The 26296-nt window shown below is 38.5% G+C and overlaps 1 protein-coding gene across 50 annotated transcripts in view; it reads left to right on the top strand.

Annotated features, from left to right (window-relative positions):
- RIMS1 (regulating synaptic membrane exocytosis 1) overlaps nucleotides 1-26296 on the top strand; it is a 342029-nt gene that overhangs the window by 296671 nt on the left and 19062 nt on the right. For 37 of the 50 annotated variants that reach the window (XM_063330221.1, XM_063330179.1, XM_063330171.1 and 34 more), the window contains one exon: nucleotides 488-720. The exons of the other annotated variants lie outside the window; for them this stretch is intronic. In XM_063330221.1, the coding sequence (XP_063186291.1) occupies nucleotides 488-720 (233 nt within the window). The remainder of the gene's footprint in view (nucleotides 1-487; nucleotides 721-26296) is intronic. 50 annotated transcript variants of the gene reach the window in all.

The raw sequence follows: 26296 nt of genomic DNA, 5'->3' as shown, positions 1-26296 counted from the left end.
AAAAAGTGCTACATATTGTATTATCTCTTTCTGTGAAGTAGGAAAATATAGAAGATGATATTTTCATATCTATTAGGTCTTAAGGCTTTGGTGAACAGCACCGATAAGTGTATTAACCTACATATATCCTCTTGGCCCATATTCATTTTCTTTGGTGGTAAAATTGCTGTTTTATTGCTTTCAGTATTCTGGGAATACAGACAGAAGGCTCCACATGACTTTTAAATGTTGAGCGTCTCTTTATGTCACTCTGAAAAATATGGGAAAGTGTTCGTTTTATTTGTTTCCCTCAAAGAAGTGAACAACATATTATAATACTGGAAATAATATACTCTGAGGAGCATCAAATTAACCTTTTATTTGTGAACCAAATAAACGAAAATGTATCAAGACTTAAAATTAATTTGCTGATTAAAAAAAAAAAAGGCTTTTGGAAATGCTGTTTCACAGACAAATTAACATGTTTGTTTTTACTTTGTAACTGTAGTACATTTACTCCTAAAATGCAAGGCAGACGGATGGGGACTTCAGGGAGAATCACTAAGAGCACAAGTGTGAGCGGAGAGATGTATAAGCTGGAGCACAATGACGGGAGTCAGTCGGACACGGCTGTCGGCATGGTTGGAACAGGTGGGAAGAAAAGGCGTTCCAGCCTTAGTGCCAAAGTGGTTGCCATAGTGTCTCGCAGGAGCAGAAGCACATCTCAACTTAGCCAAACAGGTGAGTGAGACGCACGCTCTTCGGAAACAGGACTCTCACCAAACGTGGTTTACCATATTTCATCTGTGGCATCTGTGTTACATGTATTTGGATATAGACCACTCAGGAGAGAAGATTTTCCGGCTGTGAATAAATTTCTAAGATATTAATTTTCTTTCATCATTAGGCATCTGCAGGAAATAATATACAAATGCCTTTTAGAATATGTACCATAACAACTTTCTGTCCCGATCAATGAAAAAATGTTTTTATCTCTTAGAAGCCTTGTTTACAGGTAGGCAAGGAAACGCAATGAGACATATGTGGGTATCAGCAATGGATAATGGTTTGGTTAAGAGCAGCTTTTTATGTATAGAAATTTCTTTTTAGCGGAAGAGTTGAGTACGAGTCGGGGAATTGGAATCTGAGCAAATGAATGGCAGTTATGTAAGCTGGATAAAAGGTTGTACCTGTAGTGTCAAAAAATATGGTTTTAAAAACTACCTTTGATTTCTTAGCCAAGAGTAAATCCAACATTTTTTCTTTTAAAACAACACTGGCAAATTGGGGTCAGCGAATTCAGATGAATTATGTGACAGCATGATGCTTCATTAGGAACATAAGACTTTCAACTCTTTCTTGCTACTTCAGAAATCTTAAAAGCTTCACATCTGCATAGCCTGAAGGAACAAAAGCTTATTCAGAAAGATACAAAAGAAAAAAAAAATATGTTTTAAAGTCCCTGTCCTTCTCCTATTGAACCCCAGTGAAGACTTTTGCTCTTGTCTTCAGTGGGAGCAGGACCTGACCCTAAGGGTTCGTTCTTACTAAAAGAAGGAAAAGAAAGAGGAAAAGCTTCAGCCTAGCATAGAACGCATGCATATTGCAGCACTCCTCTCACATAGTCAGGTTAATCTAAACTAAGGTAAGTAACAATATTGTTTACTTCTATCATCAAATATCTCACCCTTTTTCCTTGGTTTTCTTTTATTGCCAGCTGAGCAGTAGAAGTGTTTCTTTCAAAATGTTAGCCTTAACAACAATATTGTAATATTTTTCTACACTACTCATTTATGAATATTAAGCCAGAAAGGGTATAATCAGGCAGTTGGACCAAATGATACGTGTACTAGACATATACAAAGCCTAGAATTGTAATTAATATTGCGTTGCTCAAAAATGCACCAACCTGAATGTTAGACGAAAGTACAGGTAGTTGCGTACAGTAAAGCATTATTTTAGATGCATCAGAATCAATCACATGCTCTTAAGTAATAAAAAGCGGTATCGTGTTAGAGGAAGGATTTTATGTTTATGTTTACTCCACTTACTAAGGAACAAAATATTTTTATCTATTTTACAGATCTTTATGTGGTTTGATCTGGCTTTCCTTTCTAGCTCCTAAATCTCATTGAAATAGGAATTGCTGTGACTGAGCAAATCTTGGCTCCATCTTATTCAGAAGTCTAGCTCTGACCAGGAACCAAGGCTGTATGAGTAAAAGGGGGGCACAGGGGGCTTCCAAACTTAGGATACTTTGCCTTGCATGAACACTTGCTCTTACATCTCAGTGGAGTCACTAATTAACTTAAAATCTAAACTGTGACTTCCAAACCCTTTTTAGCATTATCTATTTAAAGCTCAGATGCTCCCATTCTTCACAGATAGATTCTATAACTCTCCAGATTTTCCTTGGTGTAAATGTCAAAACAATAGGAATTTAGCAAGGAATGGAGCACCTAAAGTTATAATGAAACTCAAAGAGCAAATCAAATATGAAAAGTGCAATTATGTATTATTCATGATTGTAAAACAGAGTTGAGAATATTTACTTTGCCTTACTGTGCTCAGGCAAACAGTACTATTTGTGGTATAGACAGAGCAAATAAAATGTGGCATGTTTTATCAGTCACTTTTTTTAGTTAAATTGTCAGAAATCAGTGAGTTGAATTAACGCATTGTTTAGAACAATATGCACATGAGACTGGATAGGTTTTCCAAATAAAATCCATTGTTGGAGACTAAATACTCATGCCCTAAATCAGGGGCATGCTTATCCTTCCTTCCTGTAGCGTACAAGAGGGGAGGAGAAATCTAAAAAAGGTCTATTTCACTTTAATGTGTTGTGCCTAAGTAACTTAATAATGCCTCCACTATTCAGAATTAAAAAAAAGAATTGGCTTGACGTTATAATATACACTAAGTCCTTAAAATTGATTATGTGAAAATTGGTTCTAATTAATAGCCAAATTCTGAAGCTGTAAAATTTGTACGGAAGTGTTTGGGCCTGCACAAAAGAGGTGCCAGGTATGAACTTCTGCTACAGATCTTCGGTGACTGCAGGTGTGCTGTTGACACAGAGCATGTATTTTAAAGGAAGTATAAAAAATACAGAATGTGTGTGTAGCCTCCATAGTTTTTCATGAATTGGTCAGCTTAGTTTTTTTTTTCCTATGACCTGCATGATTGTAAGTCAGGAACGCATGACATACATTGCTATTTGTTTCTGAAAACTCAAAATAGAAGATCAGGAATAAAAGGAAAGGTCAGATATTTCTTTAAAATTGGAGATTCCGTATTTTTGTGGAACATGTAGATCTGCAATTCTAGTTTACTACTGTCTTCAAAACCAGTAAAATTATCTTCTATCTTGCTTTTTCTCAATATTGGTCAATAAGGTCTGAATTTGACTTTTTGTATATGATTCTTGCTTTTAGCATACTGCACAGGTTTAATCTTGCATAAAAATTGACGTGGTGTGTATGATGCTACTAGGTAGCTATTATTTCTAGGAGTAGACTTTCTTTTCAATTGAAAAAGGAGTGCGTGTGTGTAAGCCTGTGCATGCATGTATGTGTCTGTATACACACACCGACCTCTTTGCATATATGGGACAGATCCCCTTGCGTGTTAGATTTAGAAGGATTGGTAATGTTGCTATTTTGTGCACCCCTGTTCAGTGCTCTCGGAAAATATTTATTCTGAAATATGTGCCTTGTGAGATTGTCACTGAAAGAATCAGTTTTTATTTTTATGTAAATCTACAAGGAAAAGTATATCTTTCTGCTGTACCTTTCTTTCTATTATGTTTAAGTTTTCATAACACTTCTAATAACTGTTCATTGAAATAATGAAATCCTTATTTACTATGGTTTGTTCATTGTGCCCACAAATTGGATAGATTTTGTAGTTCATGAAAAAAAGCTTGTAATCTGCTGGCAGTATTCCTAATGAAAATCCAGCTCTGCTTACGTTATCACAGTTAAAAAGAAGAAAAGAAAACAAAAAGAAAAAAATAAAACCCACAGAAAGACCACAGAAAAATGAAAAATAGCTGCAGGCATATTCCGTACAAGCCAGCTTTTCTAGCTTTCGTTGCCAGCCTTATTTCTGTGAATACATACATACATACCTACATACAATATATATATGTAACTTCAGATTTTCTAAATAATTACAGCAACTGATATTTAAATTATAGAGAAATGATAGGAACATAGGTTATGATAGGAAATCATCATCTGTTGTCTTGATTTGTGATACAACGCTCTGTTCCCCTACAGATATTCTTATATTATAGTTTCCCAACCAGTGAGCGACTGAGGGCAGTATTGATGGTACCGCATTATGATTTGGGGTTCCGGGTTTGTTTCGAAAGAGATAAAAACTGCTGCCGTAGGAGGAAAGAGTTTTATTTATAAAATTTTATAGAATTTATACCATGAATAGAGACATAATAATGTATTTCAAAGCGGATGGAAGTAATGGCAGGGGTGTCACCAGTGAGGTGAGTTCTGGAGAAAAGTAAAAGCACAATCTCAATAAACAGAAGTATTCCCATCCCTGGATTCCTCTCAGTTCTCGTGGTACGTGCAGAGGCATGCCTTAAGAAGACAAAAGGATTCCTCCCTTTTGCTTTCTAACCCGTGGTCAGCTCAGAAAGGTCATCTGCTAGTAGGAGGATGCTTTCTTGTTCTTTTTAAGGCCTAACAGTGCTTTGCAAGCATTCTGACACCATATCTTCACCATCTTGCTATCAGAGATTTGGTAGCGTCACATCTCTGACATATTCAGCCTAATGCAATTACCTGCTAAGTCAGCCAGACAGGTTTTTCTCATTAAGGCAAATGGACAGGATGGCTGGCTGTGGGTTTATTTGGTTTGTTGAAGATCTTAGAGGATTTTCAGTTTTCAGTCACTTCTAAGGGAAGCCAACTTTTCTGTCAAAAGCGTTGAGAGTCAGAGTTTGAAAGGAATATGAAATATGAAGAAAATTACTAGAGATGCGACTGGTGAGCCTTTTGAGACACAGGCTCTGTTTTTTCCAAATATGAATTCTTTGAGATTACTTTTATTTTTCAAGGTGCTCAACACCATTAGCATCAGTATTCTGACTAGTTTTCCATTGACATCTCTGGAGAAGCATTAGTGATCTCATATAAGACAGAGGTGAGACTTCGCCTGGGACATTGTATATTGTTCCCGTTAATGGCCTAAAAACAGACGAGAGCAGAAGAGATGTGGAGAAGGAGAGCTGAGGAGATTGGAAGAATGGGGAGCTTGTCTAGTCGCATGTTACACTGATAGAAGACCATTTTTCTGAATGGAAATACCTTGCCATGTTTATGGTAGGGACCAGAATGAGATATTTCTATGTAAGAACCAAAGTTATTGGGTGTCCATCTTCTGTTTGCGAAGATCAACAACCTGAAATGAAGCCGTGGGCATCAATGTGTCAGAGAGAGGTTACATACCATGAAGTGCAGCTGAAATCAAGTATTGTCACAAGGTGAAAACAGAGTGAAAAAAGACTCTGTTCGCCTATGTGCATCTGTGAACTGGATACTTGGAAAGCATCTTGAAGCGCCTAACAGCTTCACTCAGGAAGTAACTGGCAACCTCGGCAAAACCACATGAGAATCTTACAACATATTGCCCTATGTAAAAATTGCACGTTCTCACATGGAATTCCCTCCTATAGCATATTTTGTGTAATTTTCCCATTAAAGAAGTGACTTTCTGTATGTTGCTTTGAATTAAATTCCAAATTCCCAATTTTTGAAAAGTTACCATCATCTAAGTGAGGAAATAGTCATTGAGCAGTGAAGTCCTGATAACCTTGTACTCCACAGTATAGCTGTGCTCCTTCTGTGTGCTCGCGCTAGCTTTAAGAATACATCTTCATCTGGTTGACTGCTCCACATTTCACCTTCTAAGACTGATCTTTAGAAGGCTTTCTGTCGTGGTTTTGCTGGCTGACCAAAGTTTTGGTAAACGTTTAGAAAAGACAACCCCATCCATTACGCAAAAGGTCCTCTAGTGATGGAGAATACGATGGTTCACTGGAGGTGCTTAGTGACTGTCAGCAGGCACCTCTATGCTGTGGTAAAAATAACGCTGCCTGGGAAACATGGAAATTAAGCGGCGTAATCTTCCAGGCTCGGGGCTACATCATTTCAGAGTAGATACTACTAGAAAAAAATGTAGTTTTCATTTTTGCCGTCTTTGTCTTTTTGCTAATACCAGCAGGGATAATTTTCTGCCCGTCCTTGTAGTAATTTTATGATACAACAAGAGATTTCATACAGGTCTAAACAGTATGGGCAGATAAAGCAGGTAATAAATCCAAAATAAAATATGCTGGAGAGCAGAGGCTTTTGGGATAAGGACAGGTTGTTGTCTTTCTTGAGAAATCCATTGCGTCTTTCCATAAGCTTGAGGAAATAATTTTGTTACTTTTTTACAAGGGTCGTGATCCTTTTCTTGCAGTAGTGAGGCTTTTTTTTTTTCCCACATTTCATTTTGTTTGATTGAGTCTCAATTTTAAACAATGACAAGGATACATTTCTGAGTATGTTTCTTTTACCTCATGATCTCTGAGGGTTTTTTTTTTATTACTGTAGTGAAAAAAACTTAAAAGATTACATTCATTTCATAAGAAAGCTGATTGCTAGATGAAAGTTCAAAAGACTTATTTTACTTACACTTCAATAAATCATCTATTATTATTAGACTGTATGGAAAGCATGGAGATCAGTAAGAAATACTGGATGTCAGGAAGAAACTGGTTAGGAGGGAAACATCAGCCAGTTTTATTAAAACTAGAGCCAGAACGTGCTTACCGGTTGAGTTTCTACAACAAAAACCACAGGCAGATCTCATTAATATTTTAATGAGATGTAGTGTGTACGCTGCTAGAATATGCTAATGATACTGATTTGGAAAGTATGTCATTTACAGGTGATATAGAGGAAGGACTGATGAACTTGAGGACTAGAATAATAGCTCTAGGATAAAATGTGGTAATGCAGATTGCAAGATCATTCCTCTCAGCATGACTGATAAAAATTTCCAGATGCAATCTGGGAGCTGTCATCTAAAAAAAACAGCAGGAGGAGGAAGACATGGGTATAATAAAAATCACAAGACGAATATAAGCTATGTATAAGATCAGTCCAGGGAAAAGACAAGTGCTATCCTGGGTGCATCAGGCAAGGTGTTTCCTTGGCGAGCTAAGAAAATGTTAATGTCATTGAAAGAGGCACAGCTGACAGCTCAGCTGGAATACTGGTCACTCAGCATTCAAGAAAATGAATGCCGGAGGTTTGTGGGAATCAAGACCTTGAAGGATGATTTATTGCCTGATTTGTTCAGCCTATAAAAATGAAGGTTGAACAGGGATATGATTGTTCTGTAAGAACGCAATGAGAGTAAACATCAAAAAGGCAGAAGTTTTTGAAGCTAAAGGGCAACACCACTGGAAACTGTGGTATAAGAACAAACGGGTATAAATTAGTTATGAAGAAATTTTGTATTTGTCTTGAAATTACAATGAAGTTTCTAACAGTCAGAACAGAGAGAGAGGTATCTTAAATCTCTCGAAGTATTTAGCACGCTAGGCATGAAACAGCCCCTTTTATTGTTGTTTCTTGTCTACCATAATATCCCATTGTTTTTTTCACAGGATTTCTTTTCTGATGTTGTTCTTTGGTATTGCCATCTCATGTTCATCCAGATGAAATGCTACAAGATCTCAAATTTCCTAATGGTAGATTACCTTGGAAGTCAGAATTGCCATGAGTCCTACAGCTGTACAGTTACCCATCTATTTAGCTTAGTCTTCTGTAAATCACCTGTTGTTCATTGTGATATAGAGGAGCATTTTCAAGTATTTGCTTGCATTGGGTGTTTGTCTCTACCAGAACACTTAGCATTTACACGTGAGCTTCCTTACCTGCAGATACCTCTTGTCATCTTAACTCTGCACACTTTGCAGATGTTTTCCTTAACATTATACTGCCCGTACTTGAAAAATAACTTTCTGCAGCCCAGCAGAAGTGTGGGGGTCCATCCTGCAGCTCACCCGTTTGCCTTGTTCAGTATTATCCCCGTGAGAGCCTTTCCTCTCCGGGTTCCTATTTTCCCTGGAGCAGGCCATTAGAGCTTGCTTTGCATAGTTGTGGTGAGCGATGAGGACAACGGCTCTGTTGCACCAAAAGAATGAAAGGAGGCTGACATTAAGATTATTTTCCCTTTTCGGCCAATCTAAAAAAAGTCCGTAGTGCAGCAGCAGGGGTGGTAATTGTGCCTTAGGGACCGTGACAGGATCTGGGCTCTAAACCTGACACCCTGGCAGCAAAGAGCACCCCCCTGAACCCAGCAAAAGCTTCACACCGACCCCGCGTGCACCCGAACGTCTCTGCAGCAGGAGGGGGCAAACGAACAAATGGATGCAGAACAATATTAAAAACAAAGAAAAAGACCTGATTATTTTTGTAAGAGGAACTCTTTGTTCTAGTAATGATACTTAATTCTTTGAAACTATTGAGTGAATGTAAGCATGTTCTCTTTTATTTACTGTTGCCGTCTAGCTGAGGAATTCACTACCCTTAATAGAAACATAATTCAGTTCCAGTTACTCATCTTCCAAAAGATTTCCTAATAAGGGCTAGTATTTTCAAACAAAGTCCCGCCGCTTGGTTGAGTTAGTGTTACATGTGGCTCTTTTCCTTTTTCCTGAAATATAAATTCTGAATTCGTCTCCTGTTATGTAGTTGGTTGACTTGTACTCAAAAGTATTCATTTGCTTTCCTGTCTATTTGCACTTTTCCCTAGATTTTTTTAACAGATATTACTGCAGTAATAACTGTACTTTGAGCTATTTCCAATATATAAGTAGCGTGGGGTTTAGGAGAATTTATTGCTTTCCAAAAGTATAATCTTGATTTTAGCTAAGCCATGACATACGTGTTCTGTAATTTCATGAACTGTAATTTCAAAGTATGTCAATTGTATTGAATAAGTGTAGCTTCGCTGTTATGTTTCTATTGTATTTTTAGTGAAATGTTTTCTAGAAAGACCTACTGATAATTCTGGCTGTATTTAACTGAGCTTTGTTTAAAGAGGATTTTTATTTGCGTTTTCATCTGATGCACACTGTGTTCACAAGTATTATTTTGTGCAAGTATAAACACTGAGTTGAAATAATATCAGAATTATGACAGAAAAAGGAAATAGAGCAATGCCCAGGTACTATCAAGAGGGCAAAATGTCTACTGTCTTCACATGAAACATTTCTACATAAATGCCTATCTGTAACAGAATGTCAGCCTTAACCTTGAATTTTACTACTCTTCATATACTTCTTGCCTGATCAGGTCCACAGTTTGTGATTTTCTGGAACTTGTGGGATTGTTTTAGAAAGGTTTAGAGTACCTGCAGTCATCCAGAGGAAAAATACTCTCACTCCGTGGCACAGGAATGAATTCCTGTCTCACAGAAGAATAAAAAGCCCTTTGTTTCAAGTCAGATGGTCCAGCCTAATTTTGATAGATCTGAGATTATTTTTTTTTCCTTTCCAAAGCAGTCCTTTTCTTAACTAATGCAAACTTTGATTTTGGTTTGATTGAGGTAGCCTGTTCAGCATGAAACAACTCATTCAGTTGTTAAATCCTGATTTGGGAGCTCAGGCTATCTAGTTTAAAACTGGGAAGAACAGCTGGATCTGCAGCATCGCCTTCACAGAGTTGTTCCAAGTGTCTAGGTGAAGTTTGGGGCAGAACTGACTTGTCATATACAATCGTCTGCTCAAATGGCTGCTCAAGACTCTCTTAATGTCACCGTTTTTCGTTGAATTTTGCAGAGTCTCACATTAAGGCCTTTTCCCCAATACTTGTAGTAAATGTAACACAGAGCTCCAGGGAGCAGATCAAAAAAGAAATAGAAAGAGAAATTTTGAAATCTGGCCAGTACGTTATAGTATTTCTTACAAACCATCTATGGTACTATTTTTCTCATGTAACTGAAGAATCTGAATAAGTTTTAAAATGTTTTTAAACTGTTCTTCCCCACAACTACACAACTGAAATTTTCTTTGCGCTCTTCTTTTACAGCTCACCTTTAATATTTTGCTTGCTTACTTGTAGCTTCAGTGTAGCTACAGTCAAGGACAAAGTGGGTCTTTGCCTCTAAATATGGGCAGAGATTCGTCTTTGATTCCGGCACAGTATTTCAAATATGAGTATCATATCTGTAAATCCATTAGGGGCAAGAAAATATGTAAATTCGGATCTTTTTAGAAAACTGAAACTGACTTTTTAAAATCCTAAAGTTGTTTTTTAGAAAGCCTTTATAAAAATGAGTGGTAATCGTATATTTGATGATAAGATATTGGTGGCCTGAGTTTAAAAAAAAGCCTTTAACTGGATGCAAAGAAGCATTAGATTCAGAGAGGCTATTTTAATCTTATTTAGCACTTTTACATGTAAATGTGAAGATGAGCTTTGAGGGATTTTCAGTATTTTTTTTTGACTGGGAATAGAACCGTTAGCAATAGAATCCAAATGAAAAGCCTAACCTAACTGAAGACAAAATGGAGGATCAACATGTGTTTTTAAGGGATTTTCAAGGAAAATAACGACGATGATGATGACAGTAATAATAACAATAATATAGCTTGCTGCTTTTATTGCAGCTGATGATGTTAATGTGTTTATAAAGAATCTGTATACATATCTATAACATAACTAATAGAGTCTGCAATACAGATAATGGCCCTTAGATACTCTGAATTGCATATCATAAGTAGTGAACTATGCTGAAAATTATGAAAATTATGTTCATAAAATTATGAAAAAAATGTTCATAGGATTTTTTTCAAAAATAATTTTCAGGGTCTTTGGTAAGTCATTAAGTTGGATGAAAAATTATTTCAAATCTATGATTTCCCTCTTGAAAGGACAGAATTCAGCTTGAGTATTTCCTTAAATATGCATGATGTTTTAAAACAAAATGTTGACAGCATCAGATGGAGCAGGTATGAGTCCACAAAACATTCCGGTGGTGCTGAATCTCCTTTTTTTTTTTTCTTTTTTTTTTTTTTTCTTTTCTCGTGCTGAAAAAAATATTCAGCTGAAAAATTTCACCCAGCTTTGCAGAGCCGTGTTGCGTGTTTTTTGTGTCGCCCTGGAGCAGCTCTGCATTTGAATAGGAAAGAGTCTGGGCAGCAGCCACCCTGCACAGCATATCGTCTCCCTGAGCCCACCTAAGGAACAGTCCTGAAAGCAACTCCCTCCGCCAATACTTTTTACAGGTCATGGAGGGAGGTTGGGTTCAGCTGGCTGAGACCCCGGTAACAGCAGCATTGCAGAACAGGAGAGGACGGAGGATAAACGAGGACAGTCGCTGGCCTTATTCCCACATGCAGCAGTCTGGCAGCACATCTGCTAGCCAGGGCTATTGGCCAGTCCGATGTTGACTCTGTTTCCAAGACGAGAAGGAGCAGGAGTCTAATGTAAACTGTGTGACAAAGGAATTTGATCTCTGATTGTATAACATTTATTGCCCAGAGTCCTCTCCATGCTTTAGATGGCATTTAAATTAAATTAACATAAGTAATAACCACTTTGGCAAGTCTTAAAATAGAACCAAGATAGAAGAGATGAAAACAAGCGCATCACATTACTTTCTAGTCCAGACTTGCTTCCTGCCAACCAATCTGACAAACAAAGAGAAGGGAAAAAAGGGATTGAGGCACCCAATGAATTTGTGCTTCTGCAGAGCAAAGCTTGGCTCTTCAGTGGCATCTGCTTGCGCTTCATGTGTAAGTGCTGCTCATGAGCAGCGGGGTTTATCCCGTGGAAATGACTGCTCTCTAGGCATATGAATGACGTCCATCATAACATACCAGGTGTGATTCCTTTTTTAAGGAAATCAATCAGACACTAGTGAGAATTTAACAGAGCTTTATATATTTGAATACACTTTTTCTTTTTTTTTTAACACTTATCTTTTTCTTTTCCTTTGTACATGTACTGGTATTTCAAGTGTTTAAATTAAACTTTCAGTGATTTTTAGACACTCCATTTGACTAGCCAGTTTTTTGCATCTGCTAAATTTTTTTCAAAGTGCCAAGAAAAGGCAAAGGAAAAAAAAAAAGGCCCAGGAGGTTAGAGATGTTGGGATCTCTAAGTCATTGGCATGTTGTACAAATGTTTTTATCAGCTGTGGCATATATTTACAGTTTCATCGGGGTTTTGAATGTTTTGTCACGTTTTCTTTAGTTTGATAAGTGTGCAATTTTTAGAATATGATAGTCATATAACTTCCAAAAGGGTCCAGTAATGTAAAATGTTAACTTTGTTTAAATCTGTATTGATTTCTGTTGAATTGTTAGGTGCTATGTATATCAGTTATTTTGTGTAACTTGCTCCAAGTGAGGCATGAAAATCCTGTCCAATATTGAAATTGAATTACTGTTTCCTGTTGTACGACCTCAGTATAGTTACCTAGACCTCAGTAAACAGTACGTGTTGTCTCTATATATCCTCATGTTTCTTTGGAAGTTTCATCCCCAAGCTTGCTGGAATTTACTGGGATTTGACAATCTGTTTAGATTTTCAGACTGAAGTCTACAAATATTTAGTGTTATAGCCTTAAGACATTCAAAGAACTGAAAGGGTAAACTACAGTATTTTTTTTGATGATCTGTTGTATGTTTATCCTCATAAGTTACCTGAGAATTGCTTTGAAATTACTCAGTGTTTATTAAAGTCCTTGGTGCTCACAGACAGACACTCATATATAGTTTATTTCATTTACCCATATAGTCATTTTTCATATTGCAAAAATTCAGTTTCTGGTGCCTGATAGCTTCAAAAGCCTTGCTTTACAAGAAATCTTAGAAATGAGATGTTTTCTCTTCTGGGAAGCTCTAAATGTCTGCCAATCCCAGCGGAAATTGCCTGTGTGATGGAAGTTTGACCAGAATTGCCCACCCATTCCTGCTAGATTCTGAAAAAATGCAAGATTTGGTATTATTGAAGAAAGAAACCGAGGCAGAGGAGTCTGTATGAGAAGGCAATGTGAGGTACTGCCTCTTCACCCTGTCAGTACAGAGGAGAAACCTGCTTAACCCTCCTTTGAGCACTCTTGCTGCCTCCTCTGCGGTTTCCTCATGGCTTACAGCCCCTGAGCGCGGTCGGACAATAAGAATCCAAGGGGGGTTAATGCTAAGCCGAGAGGAAGAAGTTGTCTTTCTGCTTTACTTCTGAGATTTGTGAAGCACAGAAGTTTCGTGGTTGGGTAAGGCAGGGTGGCCGCCCAAAAGAGACGCCCAGCTTCTGATTTTGAAGCTTGGGTTAACTGGGTGACTTACTTCAATTTTAAGTGGTGATTGCAAAATATCAGTATGAAACAGGATTGAATGTTGTTTTTTTTAATGGTGGCTGTTGTGTCTTTGGGATAAAAATCAGTGTCTTCAGAATCCATTTATTTGTAATGATTTCTCTGAGAAAGGAACTTGTCAGATTGACAAGTTATTTTAACGCAGGTACCTGCAAATGGATTTCCTGTTTATAAAGCAGGTTAAAATATCTGAAAAGCTCTTCCAGGGAGGAATCTCAGGGCTGCTGTTTTGATTAGTTTTGCTTTCACATGGCTGTTGATGGCTTTATTTATAGCTCTGCTGTTTGATTAGATTTGATGGTGCAAAGTGTTCTCTCTCAGAGCATGGCCAGACTGAAACACTGAATTTGGTGACTTAGAATTTATGTATAAACGTAAATCAGTTTTACCCATCACTCTCCCTTTGAAAATTATCTGCTAGACATCTTTTCTCCTGCCTGAGCAGCTCTTTTCTAGAGTTCATGGTCAGGGCAGGGTGGGGGATTTCTTTGACAAGACTCATCTGCTTTCTTCCGTCTGGACTCCAAAGTGACTAAAATGTTAATGAGGGAAGACGTTCAAGGGACATTGAAAACAAACTCCAGTGCAAATACATGGTAGGGCTGGCTTGGTTTTTGCATACTAAAAGTACTCTGTTGAATTTTAGTATTTATTGATAGGAAAGGAATGATTTACCAGGAAAACATTTGAAGGGAGCTGGTTGTCTTTAGCTTCGAGGCATAGCGTGTTAAGAACCAGGTTCTTCTGCCAAGGTAGAGGTACTCCACAGCACTGTGAAGTGGTCACACGCAGGATCCAATTAAGCTAGTAACCAAACTCTTTCGCTGGAGTCTCACTAATGGCCCTTGTGAGGCACAACCACTCCAAGAGCTGGGCATGACAGAACCGACTTGCATTTGTGTTGCACTTAATCTCTCCTCCGATGCTCCTCTGATGTGAAAAAATGTACAGCTCTGGCAACAGGCTCATATCACAGGAAGAAGAGAGCTATCATCCTTAGCACCTATTGGAACAGGCAACTTTGATATATTTGTACAGGAATTATAGAGCCAGATGAGCGTGTACCTCTTAACAGAGGAACCATTGTCACTGACTGGGTAATCCAGGAGAAAAAGTGACTGAAAAAGTGACATAGAAATTGTGGCGGGTTTGAGTAGCAGTCCACAGTTTTACTTTAACAGCACTTACATAGTTGTAAATACAGTTTTATTTAGTTTTGTTCAGGTAGCATTTTTATGCTCCATGCCTGGGTACAGGCCTTTACCCTATACTCTGCTCCAAGGGGATAGGCATGTTCATGGCCAACTGGGGAACAATGGCAAGAAATTTGATAGGATCCCAAAGTTCCTCTTTTAGCCAAGGTTCAGGCTCTCTTAGCGGGCCCCACAGTAGTTTCTGTTTCAAAGTTTGCCCATGGCCAAAATCCCAGGTCCATTAAATTGAGGGGTGTTTATTTTGGAGCATGTGTTTTTAAACATCTGATCATGTTCCCCAAATATTCAGAAGAGTGACTTTTCCCAGTAACCACCTTCAGACTGTAACAGGCTACGGCAATACCGCTTAAAGCTCACTGACTTGGGCAGGGGAATAAATACTCTGAAAAGGGCAAAAAGTGCCTCTCCAGTCCTAGCCATTGTGACTCAGAAGCAAATCTTCCCCTGCAAATGCTGGTGACTCAATATTTGACATCATGGCTTGTTTCATTTACGTGGCACCAATCTGTCGCATGTGGCAGCTGCTTTCATTGCTTTACTTGCTCTGGTTCAAAAAAGACTGGTCAGAATAAGTGTGTATTAATAAGTATGTATTAAGTGTCCCTTAGGTAGCACCAGCAAGGCATTCACTCTCATCTGAGGTGGCTTTACCTCCATTCCTTTTCTCTGGGCCATGTCAGCTGTTGGCATTTTTATAAGGACGTGATGTTCACTGCAGTAAATAATGTGTAGGGTGGAGGTCTGGCTGTCACACCTTTTCTCTGCCTCACATTATGAAAGGTCGTTTAGAAAATTTTACCAAATACAGATGAACTGCTCAAGGCTGAAAAAGAACTTTGCTCACTGGAATTACAGTCTACACTCAGATCTAATTATTGTCAATTCAAAATCTCACTATTGCTCACCTTCATTAAGCCACATTAGTGGTGGTGCTGGAAATAACAGGACTCCATCCAGGAGTGTTCAAACCTGTTTCCAAAGTTCTGTCATATTTATCAATTTTTAGAAAGCAGTTGTTTCTAAAGAATGCATTTCACCATTGTACTACATTTCAAAACAATTATTAAACTAGTATTGAAGTAAGATAGGGATCATATCTTTATGAGTTTTATTGTTCTCTGGGGGCAAAATCGGAGGCTGCATCTAGAAAGACATGAGTACAAATCTTCCAGCCACTAATTCCCACTGTGGCATGTCTCGTCAAGGAATCCCATGTGTCCGTGTCTCTCACATCATGCTTTTTCAATACACCTGTATGGTATGAGCTGTACTTCAGGAGCTGGAGGTGGACTGTGGGACAGAGAGCAGGAACCCTCCTCATGACAACTAGAGCGGCACCGGTCTTCAAAGAAGCAGAGCAGGAGCCAGAATCACAAAGAGTGGCATTCGTCTGAGCAAGCGTAGGTGTCCACAAAGTAGCTGTCAGTTCATCGCTTCAGGCTTTCTTTCTAGCCAACAGAGAGAAACGTGCACTTGTGCGCATGGCTTATCCATCCTTAATTAAATATCTGAAATAGCAAAAATGAACTGCACCGTAAAATGTCTGTTTCTCTCCATAGGCCGTAAAAGGAGCCTGGCACCACTAGCTCCACCACAGCATCTACAGACACGTAACGTTCAGTGAGCTGGGTCACAGCCCCCTTTCTTTCTGCTCCCAGCCCCTTCCTTGCTTCCCCCTCAAAGGCTGGCGGTAGCAATGGCATCAGCTGCCACAATTCTTCATCTCCTGCAGCTGAATCCTGCAAGGTTTCCTGTTGCCCCTCTTACACAGAGGAGAGGTGCAGAGCAGAGCTGCCTGGATAGAAAAGTTCTTAAGAAATGACCCAACCGCTGAACTACACAAAATAGACGTGCTTTTGTTCTTGCAGCTTGGCGTGCAATAAGCAAAGTGGGTCACCGCACCAGGTGTGATCCTCATCTTGCTGCACGATGGCAAAGTTCAAATTACAAATTCAAGAGTGCCTTTGGCACACTTACAATGAAATTACCACTTTTTAAACAGGGTGTGTTTTTTCAAGTGGCACGAGTGTCTTAAGTTTTCTGATGCTATTTTTGTAGGAGATCAGATAATGATCTTACTGAGAAGGAATAATTCTCTGCCTTGTAAGCGGTTTCTCTCATTTGCTCTGCTGATTGCTCAGCGTCCATAAAAGCAGCAGGATTTGGTTGCAGATGTAAAGTCAGTGTTTTCTAAGTTTCTGGGTGAATGCTAATCAAGAGTTACATATATGTGTGTGTCTATTTTATATTTTTGTATTAACTGTTTGCATGAAGGGAGCCATTAATATGTTTACATATGCATGAAGGGAGCCATTAATATGTTTATATAAAGGACAGCGAGATTGTCAGCCTCAGAAGAAAAGTACTGCTGTGAAAATCCTTTAAGAAGGCCATTGGTTAATGGTTTTAAACGTGATTGAATCAGAAGAAATAAGGGAAGGCAGTTTAATGTCTGATGATCTCCTTAAATATCTTACCTTTTCTGGTAAGCGAATGTCATCATCAAAACCAACACTATGTAATTGGTGTAAATCTTTCCAGTCAAACTACAAATTCAATAACCGTGTGGATGGAAACAATACAGTGAACTGTAATTTTACTGTAACTCTAATTAGTCCCCCTCTCAGCCCAACTGTTATGATCCAAGCCTTTCGTACATTGCCATCAAAGAACCAGAGTATAACAGGATTGTCCTGTGATACCTTCTTTATGATGAAAATGTAAGTACCTTCACTAATAATAATTATTTTTTTTTAGTGTACTATTAACAAAAATATTACTTTTTTTCTGTTACGTGACACTGCCAGTTACTAAGAGCTGGGAATATGATAATGCTTTTAGTCTTCAAAGGGCAATTGGAAAGCAGCCCTGTGCTGTTATTCTTCTAGTGCTGCCATGTGTTTGGTGCTGGTATAATGAGCAGTGACTATGCTATCCTAGCTTTACGGGGGGCGGCGAGTGACTTCTACCTTGTTAATGCGTTTATCCATACTATGCTTTTTTACTGTTGTGTTAATATTACTTTTCACCCATAATTGCAAACAGTCTGTTGCTGAAAGAGAAAACATATTTGGGCAACGTAAATTTCACTTGAGTTGAAAGTGAGGAAGAGAAACAATGAGACAAACCAAATCATCAATGGATCTATGATTGGTCCCGAAAGGAGAGCTGGATCATGTCAGTTTAGGGTGACAGATATGACATCTCCTGGCTTTCTTCTTATCTTTTCCTCTTCGTCTATGTTGATGTGGTACCCATCACTGCAATATTGGCAGTACTTACGAGAAAAGCTGTGTACCATCGAGAAGTAGGATCATCCCTCTTTTGTAAAAGAATGGGGAATGAAAGGAAGTTGCAAAATTGAGAAGTGAACCTCGATGCTTTGCATCGCAGCATGCCTTTTTCACTTAAAGACCTTCCTTCTTCCCACAGGCATGCGAGTCAGCATGTTACATACACGAGTAGTTTCTCTTTATGCGTAAAAAAAGCTCTCTTTGTTGGTGGAATGTGCTTATTTTTAAGAAATCAATTGCTCTTGAGAGCTTGGTGCTGAAAAATCCCATTGATTTCAAGGCTTAAGAATTTGGTAACCGATAAGACTGTTCTGTAGAATAAATGGATGACCTTTTGCAGATTGGTGGTTTTTTTTTTTCCTGTTTGTTGTCCAAAGTTTTCTATCCTGTTCAGACTTGCAGTAGCAGTATAGCAATCATTTTGAAATCCCAACTGGAGCAAAAACTGCCATGGATACTATGTAAACATGTACAGTTGAACTTTCCTTTGTAGTGCAATTTATTTTATGCGCTCTTAATTTATGTCCTGACTTTTATAGTTCATCTCAGACCTCTTTAGTAGTAGCAATGGTTCTTCGTTCTTTGTGTTGTTGGCAGTCATAGACTTTAAGGCATTTTACAAAGGAACGGTAAGTTCCCACTGTCCCATTTTATTGAGGAGCAAACTCCAGGACTGGAATTGACCTACTGAAAAACTCACAGTCTGCAGAAGAGCCAAGAATTCCTAAAAGCTTATGACTGTAATTACCAGATCAAAAAAATATTTGTGACTGTGTAAAGTACCCAGGAGCGCAATATAAGAGATATACTAATCTCACTGAAATGGTGCTGGAAAAGAAACAGCCCAGAGTGCCCACAGAGTGTGCATGGATGTGTGTGAGCACGTCTGTGTAACCTTTAGTTGGGGGTATTTTTTTAAGCAAAGATTCCATGGGACCTTAAACATCCATACGTTAAAGCGTGTCTAAATATCATTTACATATTAAACATGTTTAATAATGTTTACAATACAAAACTAGGACAGTGTTAGCTTTCTTGAAATGGGAATCTGTGGCTGAAAGCAATATAATATTTGACCCCTACAACATGTTATAGTAGGACTCACCTCTGTGCTGCTGGGATGTAACGTGGGTTGTGCATACGAGCATCCTTGACTTCATTTAGCATCTTCATTTCTTGTATCCTCCTAGTAAGAACGTTTCAATTTGGGCGATTTCAATTAAATGCTCTACCAGGAAGGACTTGCTTTAAAGGTTAATACAATAGATTATTCTCTGCAGTGTAAAATTAGCTAAATGAGCAAGTAGTGGTACCTGAGTACTTGACATATTTTAGTGATATTATCAGAAAGGTATGTTGACCACAAGCTGAGTTATGACTTCGCTGGAAGATCTGTAAAATCCTTTAATCTGGTGAACTCAGTTGAACCGTGAAGAAATGCATAAGGGGTTTGAACAGCTCCTTAAAAATTAAAATAATTACAAAGAGATTCATCCATCACAGGATAGCCTTGAAAATGTGTGTGTTTATACTCACATCCCGTTGACCATTCTTTCAGCTCATGTACTTCGGACACAGCATGGTGACATTTGTTATCTGACTTGATGGCGCAGTGCTGAACTTTCTGTGACAAGATCTTTTTATTCATATCACTAGTTTTTCTATCAAAATAATAGCTTATCACTGTCATAAGTTATCTTTACAGAATACCTGAAAATACTGGGGTTACCTGCTTTGCTGAATAGGAAGATGGCATGGTAAGAGATCGCTTAGGTGTGTACCAGATGTTCTCCTTTCCCTTTGTAATTCTGCAGAAAAGCAGAGCAGAGTTTCACCCTGATTGTGGGTTGGTGCTTTATTTCTTATTCTGTTGTTAGGCTAAATAGAACCGAACATTCTATAAACTCATGGATTGTGAGTTATGTTTAAAACATAGTATTATTTTATATAAATCCTATCCTAGTATCTTGGTAATTGTAATTATTTCAGATTTTCAGGCACTGTTGTGCTGGAACAGGTACTTATGGGAAAGTTGACTTTGTTTTCTAAGGTGCGTTATTTTCCTCACTGTTGAAATACCGTATTGTCACATTACAAACGTATTGGAAGTTTTATTTAAAATATGATGCATTAAGGATCTAGATGAGGAAGAAGTCCAGTCCTGTGTATGTTTCACAGGAATAGTCCCGTGGAGATCTGCACATGCTGAACTTGGACTCTGGTGAAAATTCTGCATGCTTTTGTGAAGTATGTAAGACATAAATATGAATGAGTGTGCAAGACACAAAAAACCACTTCCAGGTACAGAGGGAAAGGAAATATTCAATAGGACCTTGCACTTTGATTTTGGTTTAAATTACCCATGCTTTTATGTTTAGTTTGATATAGTCAATGAGCCTGTGTAGCCCAAATTTCCTCTGAAGGTGACAGCAAGATGTATAGAAAAGTTAATGCCTTTGAAAAGGCTTTGTTCATTGTGCATCTTCCTCTTTCCCAACTTGGCATACATATAATGCAGTCTTTAGAGAAAAAAAAACAAACCACTGGACAATGGCATCCAATCAAGGGTTGGAGAGATTACTTTTACTTAAAAATTTCTGTGGAAGAAAACATAAATTATTCTAAGAACTTTTCTGCCTGTATATTGGAAGTTCTTGACTCGAGAGAAATGCCTTCAATTTTCCTCTAGAATGTGTTCTTTTTGTTAAAAATTAAATACGTGTATTCAGTGCTGAGCAAAAAAGGAGATATTGTGAATATATATTCTTTTGGAAACTGTATGCAATCAAGCACATTGTATGAAAGAATTAGAAAGTAAAATAAGTTTTAGATTTGAGTCATCTTTCAGTGACATTGGCTCCTTTTGCCACCGAAATGCACATCAAAACTCACTTCAAAGGAAGCTAGAGATTGTCTTCATTACATTTCTTCAGTGCTGCATCACTAATGGATAGGGTAAATCCTGTGATTGCAGTCTCCTTCTAAAAAATACCCTCGTTCTAATACCTGACACGCTAGTTTTAATAATTTTCATAGTCCAAAGATGGGATATTTAATAACGTATAGTTGTTATTATTTAAATGCTCTGAAATAGTTATTATACTAACTATTTATGTTACTTAAGCTTATTAAAGGTCACTTTATATTGTTTCTTATTCTGGCAGTAGCTATATCATTTAACTTATCAAGGAACTTACCAAACTTTTTCTTTTGTGATATTTGCGTGCTCTTGATGTCACCTTTCATTATGATTTTATTAGAGGCTACCTGCCAAAGCTAGTGTTATTACGCCCATCCAATATTTACTTATTCAGGAGGGTAGTAATATCATTTTTATATAAATGAGGCAGGCTTTATGCACATTTTATTGTTTCTTGTTTTGTCTCCAATATTCTGTCATGTTAGATTCTGTTGCAGTCATGGCATTTTAAAATCTGATACATTATAGAGGCTATAATAACAAAATTGCACGTTTCCTTAAAGAGTATTTTCATAATGACAGAGCAAGATCGTGTTTTGATCTTAAGTTTTACCTTATGTGATTTTGATTGTGGTTTTTTCTGTGCATATATTGTGTTTAATCCTTACTTTGACAATGTCTTACCTGCGTAGAATTTACCCGTCTCACTTTTGACTACTATTTAACTGCCCAGTGCTATTTTTAGAGCAGCCTGTACTCAATAACAGCTAACCTCTCACAACGTGAACACACCCTAAAAGCAGCACTCTCATTAATGATCGTAGTAATCCTGAGCAGCAAATAGAGCTTTATCTGTCAGTTCCAAGAAAAAATACTGTCTGCAATAATTTGTGTAATATACAGATAATAAGAGATTAGTGCATCTGTTCCAAAGAGCCTGACCTTCAAACCATTAGCCCTGCAAGATTCAAGCACCATGGTGTAATCCTGCTATGAAAGGCAAGTTTGTTTTACTTTTGTATTTTATGATCTTCATGAGCTAATATATATTGAAATCACTGGAAAGATGTAGTACTGCTTGGCTTGGTTTATTCTATGCTAAGATAGAGACAAAAATTACTGTAAAAGGCAAGTTTCTGCTTAACCAATAGTAAGCCTAGGAACGTGAAAATAAGGTTTATTTATTATATTTTAATTTTGTGCCATGTACTCTGGGGAGCCATCTTTCTATGTGTTATCTGCAAGTAAAATTGGATTTTAAATCTGTGGTTCAGACTACATGATTCATTATTGTAGGTTTTCAGGTTCATTTTTATGATACGGATTTGAAAGTTTCCCTCCGTACCGAGCTGTTTGATTTTCTGCTACCCATTCTCATTTTCTTCAGTGCCAATGTTCATACGTAATTTTTCTTTTCCAGTTTATTTTAAAATGATTGTCACCTCTTCATCTGCGATCGGTTTGTCAGTGCCCTCTATATCAAAACAGCAGGAAAATGTAATGCTAAATGTTAGCCTCTGCTTTCGGATAATACAGAAAGAGGAAAATGGCCTTTTGAGCAGTTTAGAAGTATTGGAATTAGCTTCATATTGTACTGGAATGTCCGTTATTACCATACATGGAGCAACATTTGTGGATATTGTATTATTTCAAGAAAAGTTCATTCAATCATTGAACTTACAAATATGCCCGCGCCGTTGCATTAAAAGTCGCAGTTCAAGTCACCCTGTGTTTTAGTTGGCGTAGCAGTTTGGAAGTGTTTTCACTTCAGGAATAACCAGAACTTTGCAGGCGGAAAGTTGTTTTCTTCTATAGAGATAGGCAGTAGTAGCACCGTTTCATTTTCTTTTTCCATCTCATCCTGCCTTGTGTTTGAAAGGGCTTTAAAATTTGCCATCTGCTTAAATATATTGGCTGTAATTCAGATGATCTCAAATATTCATTTATAGTATATGGCTAATTCTCTTTTGTGCTTATATTTTCCGTAGCTTTTTATCATGTTTGTAACAGATTAATTATGTGAGAAATCTATCAGCACTCAAGCCAACAGTCACAATAAAGAAATCTTGCTTTGTAATGAATGGAATGAAAAATTACCATAATTTACCAAAGGAAACACAGAACAACTGTTCCTGCATTGGTACCCTTTCTGCCTGGTGGCTCTTGTCTCGTCTCCTTTGCCTTTGAGAGAGGAAAGCCTTTCTAAGCAAGGTTTGCAACCCAGAAAGGAGAGCTGAGGAGAATGAGAAATGGGCAGCCACACAGACCTGTAAAAATACCCTGGATTCATTTTTAATGGCAAAAGGCAAGGTGTTACAGAAAATCCTGCTCTATCTATCCCTCATCTATCCCTTGCCCAGTAATCAAAGCAATACTGACGCTGTGGCAAATTTTTGTGCTGGTGTCTGTCTGCGGCAAAGCTGAACCTTTGCGTCTTGTCAGTAGAGTTTTCCTCAGTGCACATTTGATGATAATGGACACAAACCAGCAATATTGGATGCAAACCTTATGATTTCAAACGGAGTTATGCCAGAGCATTCATTTGGGCAGTTTGGCTGAACGGTCTGTCTCTAAACCTGGTCTTCGTGTACGGTTGTCCACTGTCAATAATATAAACACAAGGGGAACAATTATATCTTACAGCTATGCGGTGTTTATGTAGCGCAGATCCACTCTCCAAGTCCGTAGGTGTTTTTACATACTGACTGCTGCGACTAATGTAAACCAGTTTGAATGCTATTTTAAAACGGAAACATTCAGCGATTGTCTCTCTCACTACTTACCTGTCTTAACTACTGCTGTGGATAAAAAGCTGACTAAAAAGATAATTTTTGCGTCAGGACCGTCATTAAGCGGATTTGACCTGACCAAAAAAAGGAGCCTCTCCTGAGTTTTTAGCCTCTCTCCTGGCAGCTGTTACCTCAGATGTGACAGGGGTAGGTCCTTAGGTCATCTCAGCACATCTGGCTTGGGACTTTATATAGTCACATTTAAAAACCACATTCAAAAGTGGTGCAAAAGAAATTCAAAAGCGAAGTAAACCTTAGCATAAGTAGTTTGGCTGGAGAAGAGCGTGGCTGCATTTTACTGTGGCTGCAACTTGGAGTGGGATCGCTGATGGTGATGCCAGGTACGGCGGTGCAAACAAGGCAGCAAAAACAACACGCTAATTTGTGTTTAGGAACGTAGAAAGTTTAAATGAAAGTTTGTTTTCGGATGTGGTGCTTTGGAAGCTGCCCAGAAAAATTTATTCTGCAGAGAGTCTGAGGCTAATATTTCAGGAGGCAGAGGAGCTCAAATTCGTCCTTCCTTCAGTGGTGGAGGAACAAGCCAAGCTTTTGGTCTGCCTTTCTCTTACAGACCCAGAAGAGCAGGTCGAACAGTTATAATCCTGAAAGGGTTTTTGATTATACAAATAAGAAATATAAGGAATGATTTTTCCTGGGATTAGGAGGAGCGTAACGGAGGCTGTGACCAAAGTGGGGGCTTTTTGGGAGCCTACGGCCTGAAAGCCTTCCCTCCCTGGTTTTTTTGTTAAAACTTTAAGCCTCTGTTGAGTTTCCACGAGCAAGAGCCTGAGGGGGGAGGACCTTCTGCACACTTGCCGTAAGTGCAGAGCTTTGTGTAAACCTGCTCGACGTGGCAGCCTGGTCTCGGAGCCTTTGCCACGCGCACGCTGAAGGCACCTCTCGGCAGCGTGACGTGCACGCATTAGCAGCTACCACCATCAGCATTTCATTCCTACCATGGCATTGTACTGATCTTTGGAAGAGGAATCTTTCCCTTTAATTGCATTTTGCTTTTTCAGTGTTTTAAACTTACATCACGAGAGAGACTTTACATACGATAAGACTACCGATTTTTTCAAAAAGGTGGTAAACTACCCTCTCCGTGGTGTTCAGAACGTCATTTCTAAATGCGTACCGCAGAGCAAGGTACAAGTTACTTTAACTGTTGCACTACGTAGGAAATCTGCGCCTGTGCAATGGGAATAGGTGGACATTTCTGCATAGGTGTGACGTGAGATATACTGCATCCCTACTGTGGAGGATTTTGAATTTGTTAGTCGCCTATACAGTGTTTGCAATCATAAGTCCTGTTATATGTTTATTAGCTGAAATGCACAATATCATTTGTGGCATTTTTCCCATTAATCATTTTATGATACTTAAAACAATCAGAATTTCACCATAACTTGAAGATCCACTGCAGAGAAATTTATTGCATGCATGTTTTTCATTTTTTCCCATTGTAATTCTTTTTGGTTGTAGCCAGGTGGGGGTCGGTCTCTTCTGCCAAGTAACAGGCAATAGGACAAGAGGAAACAGCCTCAAGTTGCGCCAGGGAAGGTTTAGACTGGATATTAGGAAAAATGTTTACACTGAAAGGGTTATTAAGCATTGGCACAGGCTGCCCAGGGAAGTGGTTGAGGCACCATCCCTGGAGGTATTTAAAAGACGGGTAGACGTGGTGCTTAGAGATATGGTTTAGTGATGTTTTTTGTCAGTGTTGGGTCGATGGTTGGACTAGACGATGTGAAAGGTCCCTTCCAGCCTAGGCAGTTCTATGATTCTATGATTCTTTTGGAAATAGTTTTCTTGGTTTTGCTTGGCAAATGCTGAGTCATTTCTTTTCTCCTTTCTATCTTTAATCAAGCTGATATCCAAATTCACTGTGTACATTAGTTTGGGTACCTCCTTTCTTTGTAAAAAAGAGTGAGAGAAAGCACATCGGTCCCTACAATGCTTGAAGGCCAACTTGATAAAGGTGTGTTAAATTAATTAATTCTTAACCAAGTGCAAGAGAAAAGCGTATTACAGTTTTGGAGTAGAGTATCAGAAAAACTGAACCATTTGTTTGACCTGGAAACAACCATATGGCAAAGTCTGTTTCTTCAAAATGCAGTTTAAGGATGAAAGGAGTAATTCAGTGATGAAGTTCTGGTCTCAAAATGCACGTGGGCACTTAGGAGGCAGTGCAAGTTTAACTCTGGAGTGCTCAGGTCCCTCTAAGACAGTCACATCATTAAGAGTTTTCTGCAGTGTAACTGTATTTAATGCTAATTTGATGCTTTCTCAGCTTTGCAGCCTTTCAGGTGGTGCGGTACCAAAATTCATGCAAAATGAGTGGAAATCACCAGGGTAGATAGAGAAAAGTGTTTCTGGGTTTATCTGACTCTCCTCATCCAGTTCCGAACAGCAGCGTTACAAAAATGCATCAGCCAAGGTTGCCAAGAATATTTTGTGCTCTTCCCTACTTGCACATCACTAGAAAATACACTGCTGCCTGAATTTTTTAACCTTTCGGCAATATATTATGAAGTGCTAGCTGGCAGGTAGTTCAGTACTTTCTTCGCCGCAAGGCCCTGTAATGTAATCACAGTTGTAAAAGGAACTTGTGAGTGAGGCAACTTGATCATTCCTCGCAGCGCTGCGGTGCCAAGTGGTTACGGGAGAAGGAGGGAGAGGCAACGCCAGGACCCCAGA

Source organism: Chroicocephalus ridibundus, chromosome 3 (genome assembly GCF_963924245.1).
Source record: "Chroicocephalus ridibundus chromosome 3, bChrRid1.1, whole genome shotgun sequence".
In the NCBI taxonomy this organism is placed as follows: Eukaryota; Metazoa; Chordata; class Aves; order Charadriiformes; family Laridae; genus Chroicocephalus; species Chroicocephalus ridibundus.
Note: the sequence above shows the minus strand (reverse complement) of the source record. Positions and strands in the feature narration are given on the sequence as shown.